The following is a 15,393-nucleotide window of genomic DNA, read 5'->3' on the forward strand; positions in this document are numbered from 1 at the left end:
TCCAATTGCCAGGAGGGCTTCCATGTAAGTAGTCCTCCCCGTACATGAGCTGCTTGCATGCTCCCAGGCTTTGTGATCAGCGGGTCAATGAGACTCGGCTGATCATAGATCAGAATAAGGGGCCGATCCTGACACCTTACCGCGTTATCAGCTGTCCGCCAATGACAGCTGATTACGTGATGTAAACAGAGCTGGTAATCGGCTATTTTTTTCTCACGCTGAAAGCGCAAGTAGGGGAAAAAAAAACCCGATCACTGGCTTTTGTCAGAGGGACATTGGTCCCAAACACGGAGAGCCGCTGCCTCATTTGTGCCCACCAGTCCAAATCAATGCTGCCCATCAATGCCCACCAGTGCCACCTATCTATTCTATATTCACCAGTGCCACCTACCAGTGCCGCCTCATCAGGGCACATCCACGAAGGAGAAAAATTATCTGTTCGCAAAATTTTATAACAAACTTTATTTTATTTATTTTTTAGCCAAAAATAAAAATCCCAGTAGTGATTAAATACCACCAAAAGAAAGCTTGATTTGTGTAAAAAAAAATTATAAAAATTTTATTTGGGTAGTGCAGCATGACCGCGTAATTGTCAAAGTGTTAAAGTGCTGAAAGCTGAAAATTGGCCTTGGCAGGAAGGGGGTTTAAGTGCAAAGTGGGCACGTGTTTAAAAGGCAAAGTACCAACCTTTCTTCACTCTGCACTGGACCTTGTTGCATTAGTGCGTTTAACCCAGGATTAGCTAGCATGCATATTCAAGAAACTATTTACTGATTATTTTGGAAATGTTAAAAAAAATAATAATAAAAAAAAAAGTACTTACTACAGCTTTAGTGAAAAAAGAAATTTTTAATTCCCACAAACCCCCAAGTGATGATACTGTATAATCTCCCTAGAAAGGACAGTTTCATTCAAGATGGATACATTCAGAAGTTGTATTTTTTCTTACCAGACAGCTTCTATACAAAGCATCTATCCCCCTTTACATTTGTTTTCATAGAACACCAAATAAGTCATTTTTTCTACAGTTAAAATCCAAGTAGAAAGACACTTATATAACAGTAAAAACTGATCTCTGCAAACTTCCAAGGGGGTGAATACTTATTACAGGTATTGTAATCTAGTACAGATGAACTGATGGCATAGATAGATGCTTAAAAAACGTTTTTGCCATACAAATACAATATACATCAGGTCTGATATAGCTGGGTTTTTGTATCCAAAAAGAAGTCCCTGAAACAATCAGAGTTGTGTACTGCTTGTATTGGTAAATCCAGGTCCACCCGCTTATGTTTATTATAATTCTTATTTCAGAATCGTGCCGTTTGCTTCACAGTTCTTCTCGGTCACTCTTTGCCACGAGTAATAGTTTGTATAAAGATGCAGAAAAGGAACCAGGTCTGTCAGATACTAAAAATAAAAGAAAAAAAAACTATTATGCAGGCTGGAGAATTTTTCTATCTAATGCTGACATACTCCACAGGGTTTCAAAGAAACAATGGCTAAATGTGGAATGGTTAAATTTACATATGACCCCTCAGGAAAAAAATAAAATAAAAAATTAGACTTACCGGTGACGGGATTTCTAAGAGCCTTTCAGGACAGCATTGCAGAGAGCTTAGCTCAGCCCATTTTCCAGGAAACACACGCAGCCTTTTTAAACCCCCCTCTTCCACCATGGCCTCAGTTATTGTGTGGTGTCCGACATGCTGGAAAATAAAGCACGGAAGACCACCAAACAACCATGACAGATACTTAAAACACTTCTAAATACAACAGGGAGGGTAGTAACAGCTGTCCTGAAAGGCTCTTAAAAAACCGTCACCGGTAAGTCTACGTTTTTCTCAAATAGCCTTTCAGGACAGCCTTGGAAAGGATAACCGAGAAAACTTACCCTAGGGTGGGACTACTGCCTGCAGCACCTTCCCACTGAAGGCTTGATCTGCGGAGGATAGCAGGTCCAACCGATAGTGCCTGAGGAATGTAGAGAAGTTGGACCAGGTAGCAGCCTTGCATATTTGTTCAGGCATGGCACCGTCCCTTTTTCGGCCCAGGAAACCGTTGTTGAACTAGTAGAGTGGGCAGTGATACCTGAAGGGGGTACTTCTCCCTTAGCTTTGTAGGATTCTATGATTGGGCGGTAAATGGTTAGCACTCTCACCTAGCAGTAAGAAGGGTCACTGGTTCGAATCCCAACCACGACACTACCTGCCTGGAGTTTGCATGTTCTTCCTGTAACTGCCATGCAGGTAGGTTAGTTGGTTCTGTCCAAAACTGCCACTAGTATATGAATGGGGAACTTGGATTGCGGGCTCCTTGAGGGTAGAGACCAACGTGAGTGTGCAATGTACAGGGATAGGGACAATTGTAGACACTCACTCACACAGGTTGAACTGAATGGACTGGTGTCTTTATTCAACCTTACTAACTATGTTACTATGTAACTATGATTGCCCATTTAAGCCACCTACCTAGAGTGCGCTTGGAAGCTTTTTCCCCTTTGCGGGATCCCGAGAAAATTATGAAGAGAGCATTCAATTTCCTAAATGTTTTGGTGACTGTTAGGTACTGTAGCAGGCATCTCCTTACATCCAGTGTATGGAAAGCTTCCTCTCCTGGATTAGCTGGAGCTGAGGTGGGGCAACCTTAGGTAGAAATGCCGGCTCTGTCCGAAGGATTACCCAAACTGAACAAACAGTCAAATAGGGTTCCGTAACCGCCAAGGCAATGATCCTTTTGGCTGACGTGATGGCCACTAAAAAAAATAAATAAAAAAAAAATGTTGAGAACTAAATATTTTAAGAATGCTTCCTGCAGGGGTTCAAAAGGAGCTTCCATGAGACCCTGCAACACAATGGAAAAACTTTTAGGCTCGATTCACATGAGCCATGTGCAACTCACAGTAGGGATCCGATGCGTGCTGGTTCACAGTTTCAGGTCCAATTTCAGCCCGAATTTTAGGCTGAATTTGGACCAAAAGACGCACAGCATTTTTCTGCAAAATGCACCGGACCTGCTGCGGAGATATGGGAACCAGCTCCATAGAGAGCCAGTCAAAATCTCCTGCTATCGCAAGTTGGATGCGGGCATCCCGCAATCAATTTGCAATGGTGTAAACCCAGCCTAAGGGCTAGAGGTCTATTCTGTGCCAAAGCCATAAAAAATCTGGAAATAAACACTTCTTTGGATTGAGTCTTTTCAAAGAAAACTGAAAGAGCCTGGGGTTTGAGGGTGCTGGCCGCTAGCCCTTTCTCCATTCCCACATGGAGGAATTCTAGGACCGAAATTATACTTTTGACTTGGAACCCCTTAGAAGAGCATCAGGAGTTAAACTTTTTCCATACTTTACGGTGTATGTCATGTGTCACTTTCTTCCTACTGGAGAGCAGGGTTTTCACAAGCTTTTTTGACCAGCCCTTGGCTCTTAGGAGGTCTTTTTCAGCAAGTGGGCGGTCAGTTGTAGTCGACCTGCTTCCCGGATGGTTCAGAGTCCCGTGTTGGTAGGTTCTTCCTGGGTGGTAGCTTCCAGGGAGGTTTTGCAGCTATATTTAGCAGAGCCACGAACCAGGGCCTCTTTGGCCAGCCACAAGGGAGTGACCAGGATCAGAATCGTGGTTTCTACTCTAAACTTCCTGAGGACCAGTGGTATCAGCTGGAAAGGGGGGGGGGGGGGGGGGGAGTGTAGCACAGCTGGTAATGGCAGGGATGGGCGAACACGGTCTATGCCTGTGTCCTGATCTTCCCAGTGAAGCGAGAAAAACATCTGCACTTTTGAGTTGTGCTGGTTGGTGAACAGATCTATTTGGGGTAGTCCCCAAATTTCGATGACCTTCAAGAAGACCCCTTGGTTCAGACTCCACTCCGCTTCTACTACTCTCCTTCTGCTTAGCAGATCTGCTAGCAAGTTCTGGGACCCCTTCAGATGAATCACCGTCAGCGATGCCACTTTTCGCTCTGCCCAGTTGAGCAACTGGATGGCTAGCTCTAAGAGCCCTTTGCTCCTGGTTCCTCCCTGTTTCAATACATAGGTTACCGCTGTTGTATAGTCCGAGAGTACCTGCACATGCTGACCCCCGACTACCTCTTGAAGGGATAGGAGTCTGAGAAAGATGGCTCTTAGTTCTTGCCAATTTGCGGACTTCTGGGCTTCTATCTTGGACCAGGAACCCTGTGAGGCCCAGCCGTCCAGGTGGGCCCCCCAACCCCAGGCACTCGCATCCGACAGACGCTTGTCCATGGGAAAGACCTTTTATTAGGTTGATCGAATTCCGCCACCAGAGCGCTCTTCTTACATTTGAGGTAAGCCTGATCTGTTTTTCCAGAGGCTCCTGGTATGACCATATTTAATGTTCATCTGGGAGCTCTCAGGAATGTAGTCTGGCCCACTTTATGGCTGGAATGGACGCCGTGAAAAGTCCCAACACTGCCATAGCTGCCTGGACAGACAGAGATTGGTTTGAATCCGTTTTAGTGCAGATTGGACCTTGTCCATCTTCTCCTGTGGGAGGTAGACTTTCTGAAACACCAAGTTCATTGTGTAGCACAGAAACTTAACCTCCTGTGCTGGTTCTAGATTTGACTTTAGAAAGTAAGAGTAACAGATCGTCCAGGCAATCGCTATCCCTCTTAGCTTCATAGGCTCTAGTGCTTCCTCCATTACTTTTGTAAAGATCTTGGGGGAGGATGATAGTACGAAAGGCAGAGCTCTGAAATGGAGATGCCATACTGAATTCCCCAGGTTGAGGGCTAGACGGAGAAACCGTTGGGATGACTGGGCTAACGGGATGTGCAGATAAGCATCCCTTAGGTCCAAGGATCTCAAAGCAATTTGGGAACAACAGTTTCGATAACAAGTAGATTGTGTCCATCCAGAAATGTTTGTAACAAAATCGACTTGTTCAGAATCTTCAAATTCAGTATCAAACTATACTTTCCTGAGGGTTTCTTCACTAGGAAGATGTGTGAATAGAAACCCCATGATGTTTTGGGACTTGGATAATGACTTCCTGTTGTATCAGGTCCTGAAGTAGGCTCATCATTGCGGAAGCTTTTTCCTGGTCTTTTGGAAGATTGGCGACTTGGAATCTGCTTGGAGGGGGGGTTTCCAAGAACTCCAAACTGTACCCCTGGGTGATTATGTTTTTTACATACAGGCTTGTAGTTGTCTTTTACCACTGTGGGTGAAAAGAAGATATCTCCCCCCGGATGAGATTTCCACTTGTTTTTAGGGGGCTGATCAGGGGCTCTGAAGAGAACTCCTCCTTTTCCCTTGCCCTTCTTGGAGGTCCAGTGGTTCTTCTGGTCCTGGTCCCTATTTTTGTGGAGCTGTTGAACAGCACGAAAATTCTTTGAGTGGCAGTTTCTTCTTGGATGGAAATGCCTTCTTCTTGTCAGATGTTCTGTCCAGTACCGTCTCAAGATCTGGACCAAACAGTAGGTCGCCCGAGAAGGGTAGTCCGCAAAACTTTATCATGGATGATGTATCACCAGTCCAAGTCTTTAGCCAGATAGCACACTTAGCTGAGTTCACCAGCGCTGAAGATCTCCCTGACATCTTTACTGATTTTGCTGAAGCATCAGCCATATACTTTACTGCTTTCAGCATCAGTGGAAAGGATTCCAGCAAGTCTTTCCATGATGCGCCTGCCTCTACATGACCCTTAAGCTTTTTTATCCAACATTCCAGGTTCCTTGCTACAACCGTGGAAGCCATAGTGGGTTTGAGACTGGATGATGTGGAATTTAACGCTTTTTTCAGGAGGTAATCCACCCTCTTTATCCATCGCGTCTTTTAGTACCCCCATATCTTTGAACGCTAGGTCCGTGTAATGGGATACTTGCGAGAACGTGGAATCAACTCTGAGTTGCTTGTTCCAAACCTCTGTCTCCTCCTCTACAAAGGGGAACCTTCTTTTGAGGGTTTTGAAAAAGAAAAAAGGACCTCTCTGGGTCCTTCCACTCTTTAATTGCGCCAGAGAGGACCCTGTGGACCGGAAATACTCCACATTTGGTTTCACCCAATCCTTGATACATCTTGTCATGTACTGACAATTGCACCTTTTCCTCCTGGATCTCTAGAGTTGTATAGATTTCTCTTAAGAGATCTCCTCCAGGGATAGCTTGTACCTGGACACCCGGCTATCATCTTCCTCGTCCCTGAGTGAAGGAAGAGTACTTGTTCCCTCATCCTGAGTCAATAGCCTCTGCTGCCTAGAGGTGGATGCTCAGGGCCTGGACGGTGTTTGTTGGGGTTCAACTTGGCTTGCCGGTGTTCTGCCTAATAGAGTCCGGCCATCGATATGTGTCCGTTCCGTACTGCGCATGCGCAGTACGGAGCAGACGAAGCTTCGGAAAATCTCCGAACCTGAACGGCGCCTGCGCCGTGAGTGGAGGAGGTAGCCCCACTATCCAAGCGGACATAGGGTTTAGAATTTTAGAGGGCCCCTCGCGGGCGAGCTTCGCTCGCCACGCTTCGGGCTCGGCCTCGCTGCGCTCGGCTCTTTTTTATTCTAACTCTATGTCCACTTGGATAGTGGGGATAGAACCTGGACTCACGGCGCAGGCGCCGTTCGTCCTCGGCAATTTTCGGAATCTGTGCTCCTGTGTACTGCGCATGCGCAGTACGCAGAGGACAGCATCTGATAGAGGACCCTAATTGACAAGACACCGGGCTTTTGAGCAGCAGAGATCTGACCAAGCTCAGGGAGTTTGTAAGTTCTTGTACAGAGGAAAACAGATCCTTGCATTGTTGGGATGTTTCCTCTTCAAAAAGCTCTGCTATACAGGTTTTGCACATGGGTTTTGCCACAAATCTGAGAGGATTCTTGCAAGATGGCCATTTCCTTTGAGCTGATGGAGGAGGTTTAGCTTTTGCTTATGCTTTAACCAATAAGGAATAGAAACAGGATTCAGCCAAGCGTCTCTTACCCTTGTAGCCATCACCACTTAGTGAGACAGCCCTCCACCAAACAAAAAGGAAACTGTGTGCCACAAAAAGGTGTCAGCCCAGAAAGGAAACCACCTCCGTCCAGGCTGCAGGTTCCGAGCAGAGTCCCCTCTGACCCTGCAGTCGCAGGGTCCCCACAGGGAGGCACAAACATTAAATACACAGCCCATATGGAGAAGACAGGGGCACTACTGTACCCCTCCTACCTGGTCCTGGCTGGTGCTTGAGGTGCCTGCTTCTGCCTGGGCTGTCAGTTTCTTGTCAATTTCTGCAATGAGCACAGCGGGGAACTGACAGAAGCCATCTGGCTTTGAATCTCCCAGTCCCGGGGTCATCCACGAGGGCCGGAACCGGAAACACCAGCCGATGGACCCGCCCCCTGACCTCTGTGTTCCAGGCGACGGGTTCCCGTTGCCCCGCCCCTATAGGAGGCTGCATCACCAGACGTAATGTCACCTGCTAGCTGGGACAGACATGCGGGAAAAGCTACACACCAGTAGCTGCCTGCCTGGCCTCTTTAGCCATGGAGACAATGATGGTAAGAGGCGCATACCTCCTTCAGGTGCCTAATACACTTCTCAGAATTCTATGCTTTCTCTCCTCAATATCCATAAGATATCGATCTCAAAAAAGAAAGAAAGCTCATTGCACAACAATAACTTACATCAAACTGTGTATGTAAGCTCACAATATGCACTCTCAAACCAGCGTGTGTCAACACTCAGGCTCGTAGCCTACACAGCCTTGCTTCTCCTCACTTCACCTCAGTGTCTCCGAACACTGGGGTGACGTCACTGGCTCCTCCTCCTTAGGCATACCAGTAACGTCTTTTCCAGTAGTCTTGCAGGACAGCCACAATGAGAGACCTTAGCTGCTCCTCTTCCTTGGAAACACTGCGTCAGCCCCCATAAAATTTCACCTCCCCCTGCCAGCCTCAGTTTTTTCTAGAGCACCTCTGGCCAGCGGGGCAGACACAAGAACAAGTTAATAACATATCACATATTACTATTGTGTCTGCGTTTAGGTCTTCCTCAAGAACCCCCAAAAAATTTGGGTGGGTAACTAGGGCTGTCCTAAAAGACTACAGGAAATGATGTTAACGGTAAGCGTAACTCTAATTTTTCCTCCCCGTCTTTTCAGGACAGCCACAATGAGAGGCTAGACAAGCACTTACCACTTTAGGGCAGGACAACGGCTTGCAGAACCTTTCGCCCAATGGCCTGCTCATTTGCCAATACCAGATCCACTCTGTAATGTTTCACAAAGATGGTATAACTTGACCATACTGTAGCCTTGCAGATGTGTTTTGGCGTTGCTCCAGCTCTTTCTGTTTGCGAAGCTGCCATAGCCCTAGTATAGTGTGCTTCAATTCCCATGAGAGCCTCTTTACCTGCCAGTTTGTAGGCCTGGCTAATGGCTACCCTGAGCCATCTGGCAATGGTGCGTCTAGAAGCCTTCTGCCCCCTCCTTGCACCAAACAAAATAAACAGAGTCTGACTTTCTAAAACTCTTTGTCAGCTCTAAATACCGCAGAATACATCTCCTTACGTCTAAAGTATGGAACATAAATTCCCTTTCACTTGAGGGATTAGGGCAAAAGGTGGGAAAAATTACCTCCTGGCTTCTATGGTATTTTGAAGCCAGCGTTTGTAAAAATGGATCCGTTTTTAAAATGACACAATCTGAAAAAAATAACACAAAAAGGGGGGTCTAACTGAAAGAGCCTCCTATTCCGCTGCCCCTCCTGGCAGTGGTCACTGCCACCAAAAAAACGGTTTTTTAAGTTAGGTCCTTTACAGAACAATCTTCTAAAGGCGCAAAGGGAGGCTCCGTTAGGGCCTGTAAGACCAGGGAAAGGTCCCACTTAGGGAAGGATGGACCCTGTACTGGCCTCTGTCTTGCTAGAGCAAAAATCTGACTACCCAGGGGTTGGTGGCCAGGGATTTCTCTAAATACGCACTAAGTGCTGAGACTTGGCTCTTAAGGGTACTGGTGGCTACCCCGTTATCTGCCCTGCATTGCAAAAACTCCAAGACTGCTATAGGACTCTGCACCTTAACCACTTAAGTACCGCCGCATGGCAACATACATCGGCACAATGGCACCGACAGGCACAAGCACGTACATGTACGTGCTTGTCTTCCAGCGGGTGGGGGGTCCGATCGGACCCCCTCCCGCTGGCTGCGGCGGTCCGTTTCGCTTCAGGAGCGATCCGGGATGAGGGGATGGCCGTTGGTTTCTGGCCATCCCCTCTCGATCGCTCCTGGCGAATGAGAAGCTTCCCCCGCCTGTGTAGTGTAAACACAGGCAGGGAGGAAGTGATGTCATTCTCCTCGGGGCGGTCTTTTTGACCAGACTGCGAGGAGAACACATAGTAAGTGCACCAAACACTACACTGACATGTAGGTACACATAGGCACACAAATTACCCCCCGATCACCCCCCCCCCCCCCCGCCCCTCCCAGTCACAGTGTCACTGATTGCAGTGATCATTTATTTACTGATCACTGCATTTAGTGTCAGTTGTGACAGTAAAAAGTGTCAGGGCAGTTAGTGTTAGGTCCAGGGTAGCCCCCTACCCCCCTCATAAAGGTTTAACTCCCTGATTGCCCCTAGAGTTAACCCTTTCACCCCCTTATGCCAGTGTCACTAAGCGATCGTTTTTCTGATCGCTGTATTAGTGTCACTGGTGCCGCTAGGTAGCTAGTTATTTTTTTAGGTTCACCGCCAGGTTTTTATAGCGCTAGGTACCCCCATATACTACCCAACAAAAATGTTTTAACCCCCTGATTGCCCCTAGAGTTAACCCTTTCACCAGCGATCACCGTATAAGCGTCACTGGTGATGCTGGATAGCCAGTTAGTTATTTAGGTTCCCCGTAAGGTTTTTATATAGCGTCAGGGACCCCCATATACTACCCAATAAAGATTTTAACCCCCTGATTGCCCCTAGTTAACCCTTTCACCAGTGATCACCATATAAGTGTTACGGGTGACTGGTTAGTTTGCTTTTTATAGCATCAGGACACCCACCACTTATTATCAATTAGGTTTTAGGGCCAGGGTCTGCGTCGCCCCAGGCAGCGCTAGGTTAGTGCCAGTACCGCTAACACCCACGCACAAAAGCATAAACCTCCCGTAGTGGTATAGTATCTGAACAGATCAATATCTGATCTGATCAGATCTATACTAGCGTTCCCAGCAGTTTATGGTTCCAAAAAAACGCATTGTTAGCGGGATCAGCCCAGATACCTGCTAGCACCTGCGTTTTGCCCCTCCGCCCAGCCCACCCAAGTGCAGTATCGATCGATCACTGTCACTTACAAAACACTAAACACATAACTGCAGCATTCGCAGAGTCAGGCCTGAAAAATTTGCACCCTTAGAAATCCTGAAGGCAGTGATTGGTTTTCGGGGTGCTGTACGCGGCTAGGCTCCCAAAAAGTCCCACATATGTGGTATCCCCGTACTCAGGAGAAGCAGCAGAATATATTTTGGGGTGCAATTCCACATATAACTATGGCATGTGTGAGCAATATATCGTTAAGGCCTCATACACACGAGACGCAGGTGAAAACTCTGCTCAAAAAAAGCTGAAACACGCGTTTTGCCGCGTTTGTGTTTATAAAGATAACATCATGTAGACCCCTCCCCAAGCTCTCAAAGCATGTTTTTTAAACTATTTCTGCTACTTTGATCAGAGTGAGCAGCAGCAGCATAGAGAGCAGTTTTACACTTGCATTTGCCTCTCTTTCTGTGGTATATATTTTGAAATTGATCCCATATTGAATATATGTCAGGAAATGCTCCTGATGTTGCTCTTGAGACAGCAATGTTGTCGCAAATTTCGTGAGAGGTCCAGAGTCAGAGCCCGTCGATATTGGACCCATCCGTTGATGGGACAGCGAATGTCCGTTGGATACTTCACAAACATGTATGTGCAGCTGCGTACTTACCCCGACAAGTTTTTTCATTTTAGCTGGATGTCCATTGTCACATTTGATCTGCTCTTAGAAAAAGTACGACCTGGTCTGACATTCATGGACACCAATATGAGAAACAGTGTGTCACCAGAGGAACGTCTGTTGGTAACGATCAGGTATGTGTATATATTTATAAAATATATTTATCTATAGATGTACAGATTAATTTTTTTCTCTGTCCTTTATTTAAAAAAAAAAATAATGTCTATTTATAGAAAAATTATCCAATTTTTTAAAATATATAAAAATTTTCTTGTGCCAATTTTTAAAATGTTTTCATTATTTCTAATATAAAACAGTATTAAAATAGTTTTTTTTTTAATCTTAATATATTTTTTTATTCATTTTTTCTAGTTTCAAATTGTTTTATTTAAATGCAAATCTATGATAATTAGATTTTTTATAATTGTTTTAAATTTATTTGGCCAATTTTTTACTTTTTTATGTATTGATTAATATATTTTAATTCTTTGCTGCTGTATATGGTAGTATAATATTTTTTAATGCCTTATTAAATAATCCAGAATCCTAACCCTAACCACTAACCCTACCCTTAACCCTAAACAATAACCCTAACCACTAACCCTAACCCCTAACACTAAAACCCTAACAGCTAACCCTATCCCTTACACCAACCCTAAACAACCCTAACCCTAATCCAACCCTTAATCCTAAATCATAACCCTAACCCTAACTGATAACCACTTACCATAACACCCAACCCTAATGACCAAATTACATTGCCGCAGATGGTCACAGTTGACTTTGAGGCCATGTATCTCTGATGCAGAAAAGTGCATGACAAGTGTCTGCATACTGAATTTGGGGTTCCTGGCAATAAGTGGACCCAAGATATGGGCCCCCAAAGTCGGATATAAAAATGTCATTCTCTGATGCAGAAAAGTGCATGACATTTTACAACCCGACTTTGGGGCCCCCTATCTCGGATATGTTGTAGTGCTAGTTCCACAGTGTCTGTATACCGAATTTGGGGTTCCTGGCAATAAGTGGCCCCAAGATATGGGCCCCCAAAGTCGGGTTACAAAATGTCATTCTCTGATGCAGAAAAGTGTATGACATTTTGCGACCCGACTTTGGGGCCCCCTATCTAGGATATGTTGTAGTGCTAGTTCCACAGTGTCTGTATACCGAATTTGGGGTTCCTAGCAATAAGTGGCCCCAAGATATGGGCCCCCAAAGTCGGGTCGCAAAATGTCATTCTCAGATCATATTTCTGAGTTTTCAGGTCCAAAAAATTGGGTTCCTTTAAAATCGCTTATAAATGCAAACGCGGCTAAACGCGGGTGTCGCGTTTAGCTGCGTTTTGCATCTGAAACTTTGACATTTGAACCCATTTTTTTGCTTCTGGAAAAACGAGGTTAAACGCAACTACATAAAAACGGCAAAAAACTAGACTGTGTGCATGGGCACATAGGATAACATTGAATGAGTTCAGGGACAGTTGAAAAAAGTGTCCAACTGCATCTGAAAACGCATTTAACAGCGTCTCGTGTGCATGAGGCCTTAGTGACAACTTTTTGTAAACTTTTTTTTTTTTTGTCATTCAATCACTTGGGCCAAAAAAAAAAAAAAAAATATTCAATGGGCTCAACATGCCCCTCAGCAATTTCCTTGGAGTGTCTACTTTTCAAAATGGGGTCATTTTGGGGGGGGGGGGGGGGGTTTGTACTGCCCTGCCATTTTAGCACCTCAAGAAATGAGATAGGCAGTCATAAATGAAAAATGTAAATTCCAGAAAATGTACTCTAGTTTGTAGACGCTATAACTTTTGCGCAAACCAATAAATATACGCTTATTGACTTTTTTTTTTACTAAAGACATGTGGCTGAATACATTTTGGCCTAAATGTATGACTAAAATTTAGTTTATTTGATTTTTCTTATAACAAAAAGTAGAAAATATCTTTTTTTTTTTTAATTTTCAGTCTTTTTCCTTTTATATCGTAAAAAATTAATTTAAAAAAGCTCTATTTGTGGGAAGAAAAGGACGCAAATTTCGTTTGGGTACAACATTGCATGACTGCGCAATTACCAGTTAAAGCAGTGCAGTGCGAAATTGTAAAAAGACCTCTGGTCCTTAGGCTGACAATTGGTCCGGGGCTTAAGTGGTTAAAGGAGTTCTCTAAACACCATTCTCTAAAGCGCCCCCAAACCCTTTGGTAGATTTGGTGCTCTTCCTTCTTACTATTGAGAAGGGTGGCTACTAGTTGATCAGAAAATCCTTTGGTTTTTAGTATTTTCTCTTCAGAAGCCAGGCCACTAAGTTCCAGCAGTGTACCTGGGGACAGAAAAGTGGGCCCTGTGATAGGAGAGCCTTTCAAAGTGGAAGAAGCCAGGGGGGTTCCACTGCCAACTGCCCGAGGATCGAAAACCAAGCCCTTTTGGGCCAGTGTGGAGCCACTAAGATTAGAAAGGTGTTTTTGAACTGGAATTTTCTTAGTACTGCCGGAAGCAAAACCGGAGGTGGGAAGGCGTAGAAAGTTTTGAAGTGCCATCTTTGTATCAAGGCATCTACTCCTAGAGCTTTTTCCCCCATCTGTTTAGTGAGAAGCATGGGCTTTTTGCATTGCTCCCTGAAGCAAATAGGTCCACCGCTGGGGGGGGGGGGGGGCCCATCTCCCGATTATAAGGTCGAACACCTCCTGATTGAGGACCCAGTTGTCTTCTCTCAGTTGATTTTGGCTGAGGAAGTTGGCCACTACATTCTCTTACCCCTTCAGAAACACTGCTGAAAGAGAAAGTGTGTTGCCTTCTACCCAGCTCAGGATCTCTGTTGCTAGACTCCACAGGACTCCGCTCCTTGGCCCACCCTGTTTGTTTATATAAGCAATGACCAAGGAGTTATCCAACCGTATTGGATATGTTGGCCCAGGAGTTCCCTTCTGAAGGCTTTGAGAGCCAATCCAACTGCTTTTAGTTCTTTCCAGTTGAATGACCTCTGAGTTCCTCTTTTTTCCACATCCCCTGAGCTACCGCTCTGTCCAACTTTAGTATCTTTTCTGCTGGGAGAAAAACTCTCAGCTGTGTTGAGTCCAGCGAGTACCCCAGATAGGAGATTTGCTGGGCTGGAATTAAACTGGACTTTTCCAGATTTAGTAGCCATCCTAGCCCCGTCAGGGTTTGTTTTGTTAGTTACAGATCCCTGATTAGCTGCTCTGGGGATACTGCGAAGATGAGTAAATCGTCCAAGTATGCGATAATTGATACTCCCAAGTCGCAGAAAAGCCATGGCCTCTGCCATGATCTTTGTAAATACTCGGGGTGACGAGGATAGGCCGAATGGTAGTGCCTGAAACTGCAGGTGAATGGTTTCCTCCCCTACATCCACAGCTGGGCACAGGAACTTATGAAAGGTTTCTGCAATAGGGATGTGGAAGTAGGAATCTTTGAGATCCAAAGACACCATGTAACAAACCAGGGGTAGCAACGCCCTGACTGTGAATATAGATTCCATCCGGAAACCTTTTGTAGGCAATTGATCGGTTTAGAGGTTTCAGGTTTAGGATTAACCTGTAACTTCCTGAGGGCTTTCTCACCACAAAAAACATGTGAACAGAAGCCCCCCCCCCCCTCCCCTTCCTCCACTTTTGGAGCCCTGCAAACAACATTCTGTTGCTCTAGTTCCTTTAATGCCCCCAAGAGGGACTCTGCCTTTGCTGCACATCTGGGGAGAAGCGTGACTAGGCTTCGCCGTGTAGGGGGCTCTGTAAACTCTAGGCAGTGTCCCCTCCTTACGATTCCCAGGATAAATTGGTTGGGGGAAATTATTTCCCACTGTGGAAGGAAAGCCCCCAGTCTTCCTCCCACTGTGATCAGTGGGTCATTAGCTTTTAAGGGGCTGCTCAGGAGGGCGAAAAATCGCTCCTCCTTTGCCTTACCCCTTTGGCCCCAGGTCTTCTTTTCCCCTTCAGGCTTGGAGGGTTTTCTTTTTTGTGGACAAAACCCTCTCGGTCTGAGTTGGGGGTTGCCTTTTCCCCAGGAACGCCTTTTTCGGCCCTTTGTCAGCTGTACGGTTTAATGGGCCGAAAAAGAAGGTCCCCAGTCAGCGGAATGCCACATAATTTAACCTTTAGAGGCATTGTCGCCTGGCCATGTTTTGAGCCAGAGGGACCATCTGGCTGAGTTGACCAATGCAGCGCTCCTGGCAGTCATGTGAACCGACTCAACAGAAGTATCCGCTATATATGCAACTCCTCACAAAATAGTTGGAAAGGATGACAAAATGGTTTATTTTGCCGTACCTGTCTCGATGTAGGCTTGAATCTGTGTAAGCCAATGTTTGAGGTTGCGAGCCACCACTGTGACCGCCATCTCTGGTTTCAGATTACCCAGAGTAGATTCCCAGGTCTTTTTTTAGAAGGGAATCAATTCTCTCGTCCATGGTATCTGTCAGAGCTCAGATCACTTTTTTTTCTAGAAACTTGTGAGAATGCTGCGTCCAGCCT

At 45.5% G+C, this 15,393-nt stretch overlaps 1 protein-coding gene across 1 annotated transcript in view; it reads right to left on the reverse strand.

Moving 5' to 3' along the window:
* Nucleotides 1-829: 829 nt before the first annotated feature.
* The window catches only part of MYDGF (myeloid derived growth factor), a 60,074-nt gene continuing 45,510 nt past the window's right edge, over nucleotides 830-15,393 (reverse strand). The window contains exon 6 of the mRNA XM_077475782.1: nucleotides 830-1,410. Coding sequence (XP_077331908.1) covers nucleotides 1,331-1,410 — 80 coding nt within the window. The 3' untranslated portion in view covers nucleotides 830-1,330. The remainder of the gene's footprint in view (nucleotides 1,411-15,393) is intronic.

This window comes from Lithobates pipiens, unplaced genomic scaffold (assembly GCF_037356315.1).
Source record: "Lithobates pipiens isolate NorthernLeopardFrog02 unplaced genomic scaffold, aLitPip1_a1.2 Scaffold_13, whole genome shotgun sequence".
In the NCBI taxonomy this organism is placed as follows: Eukaryota; Metazoa; Chordata; class Amphibia; order Anura; family Ranidae; genus Lithobates; species Lithobates pipiens.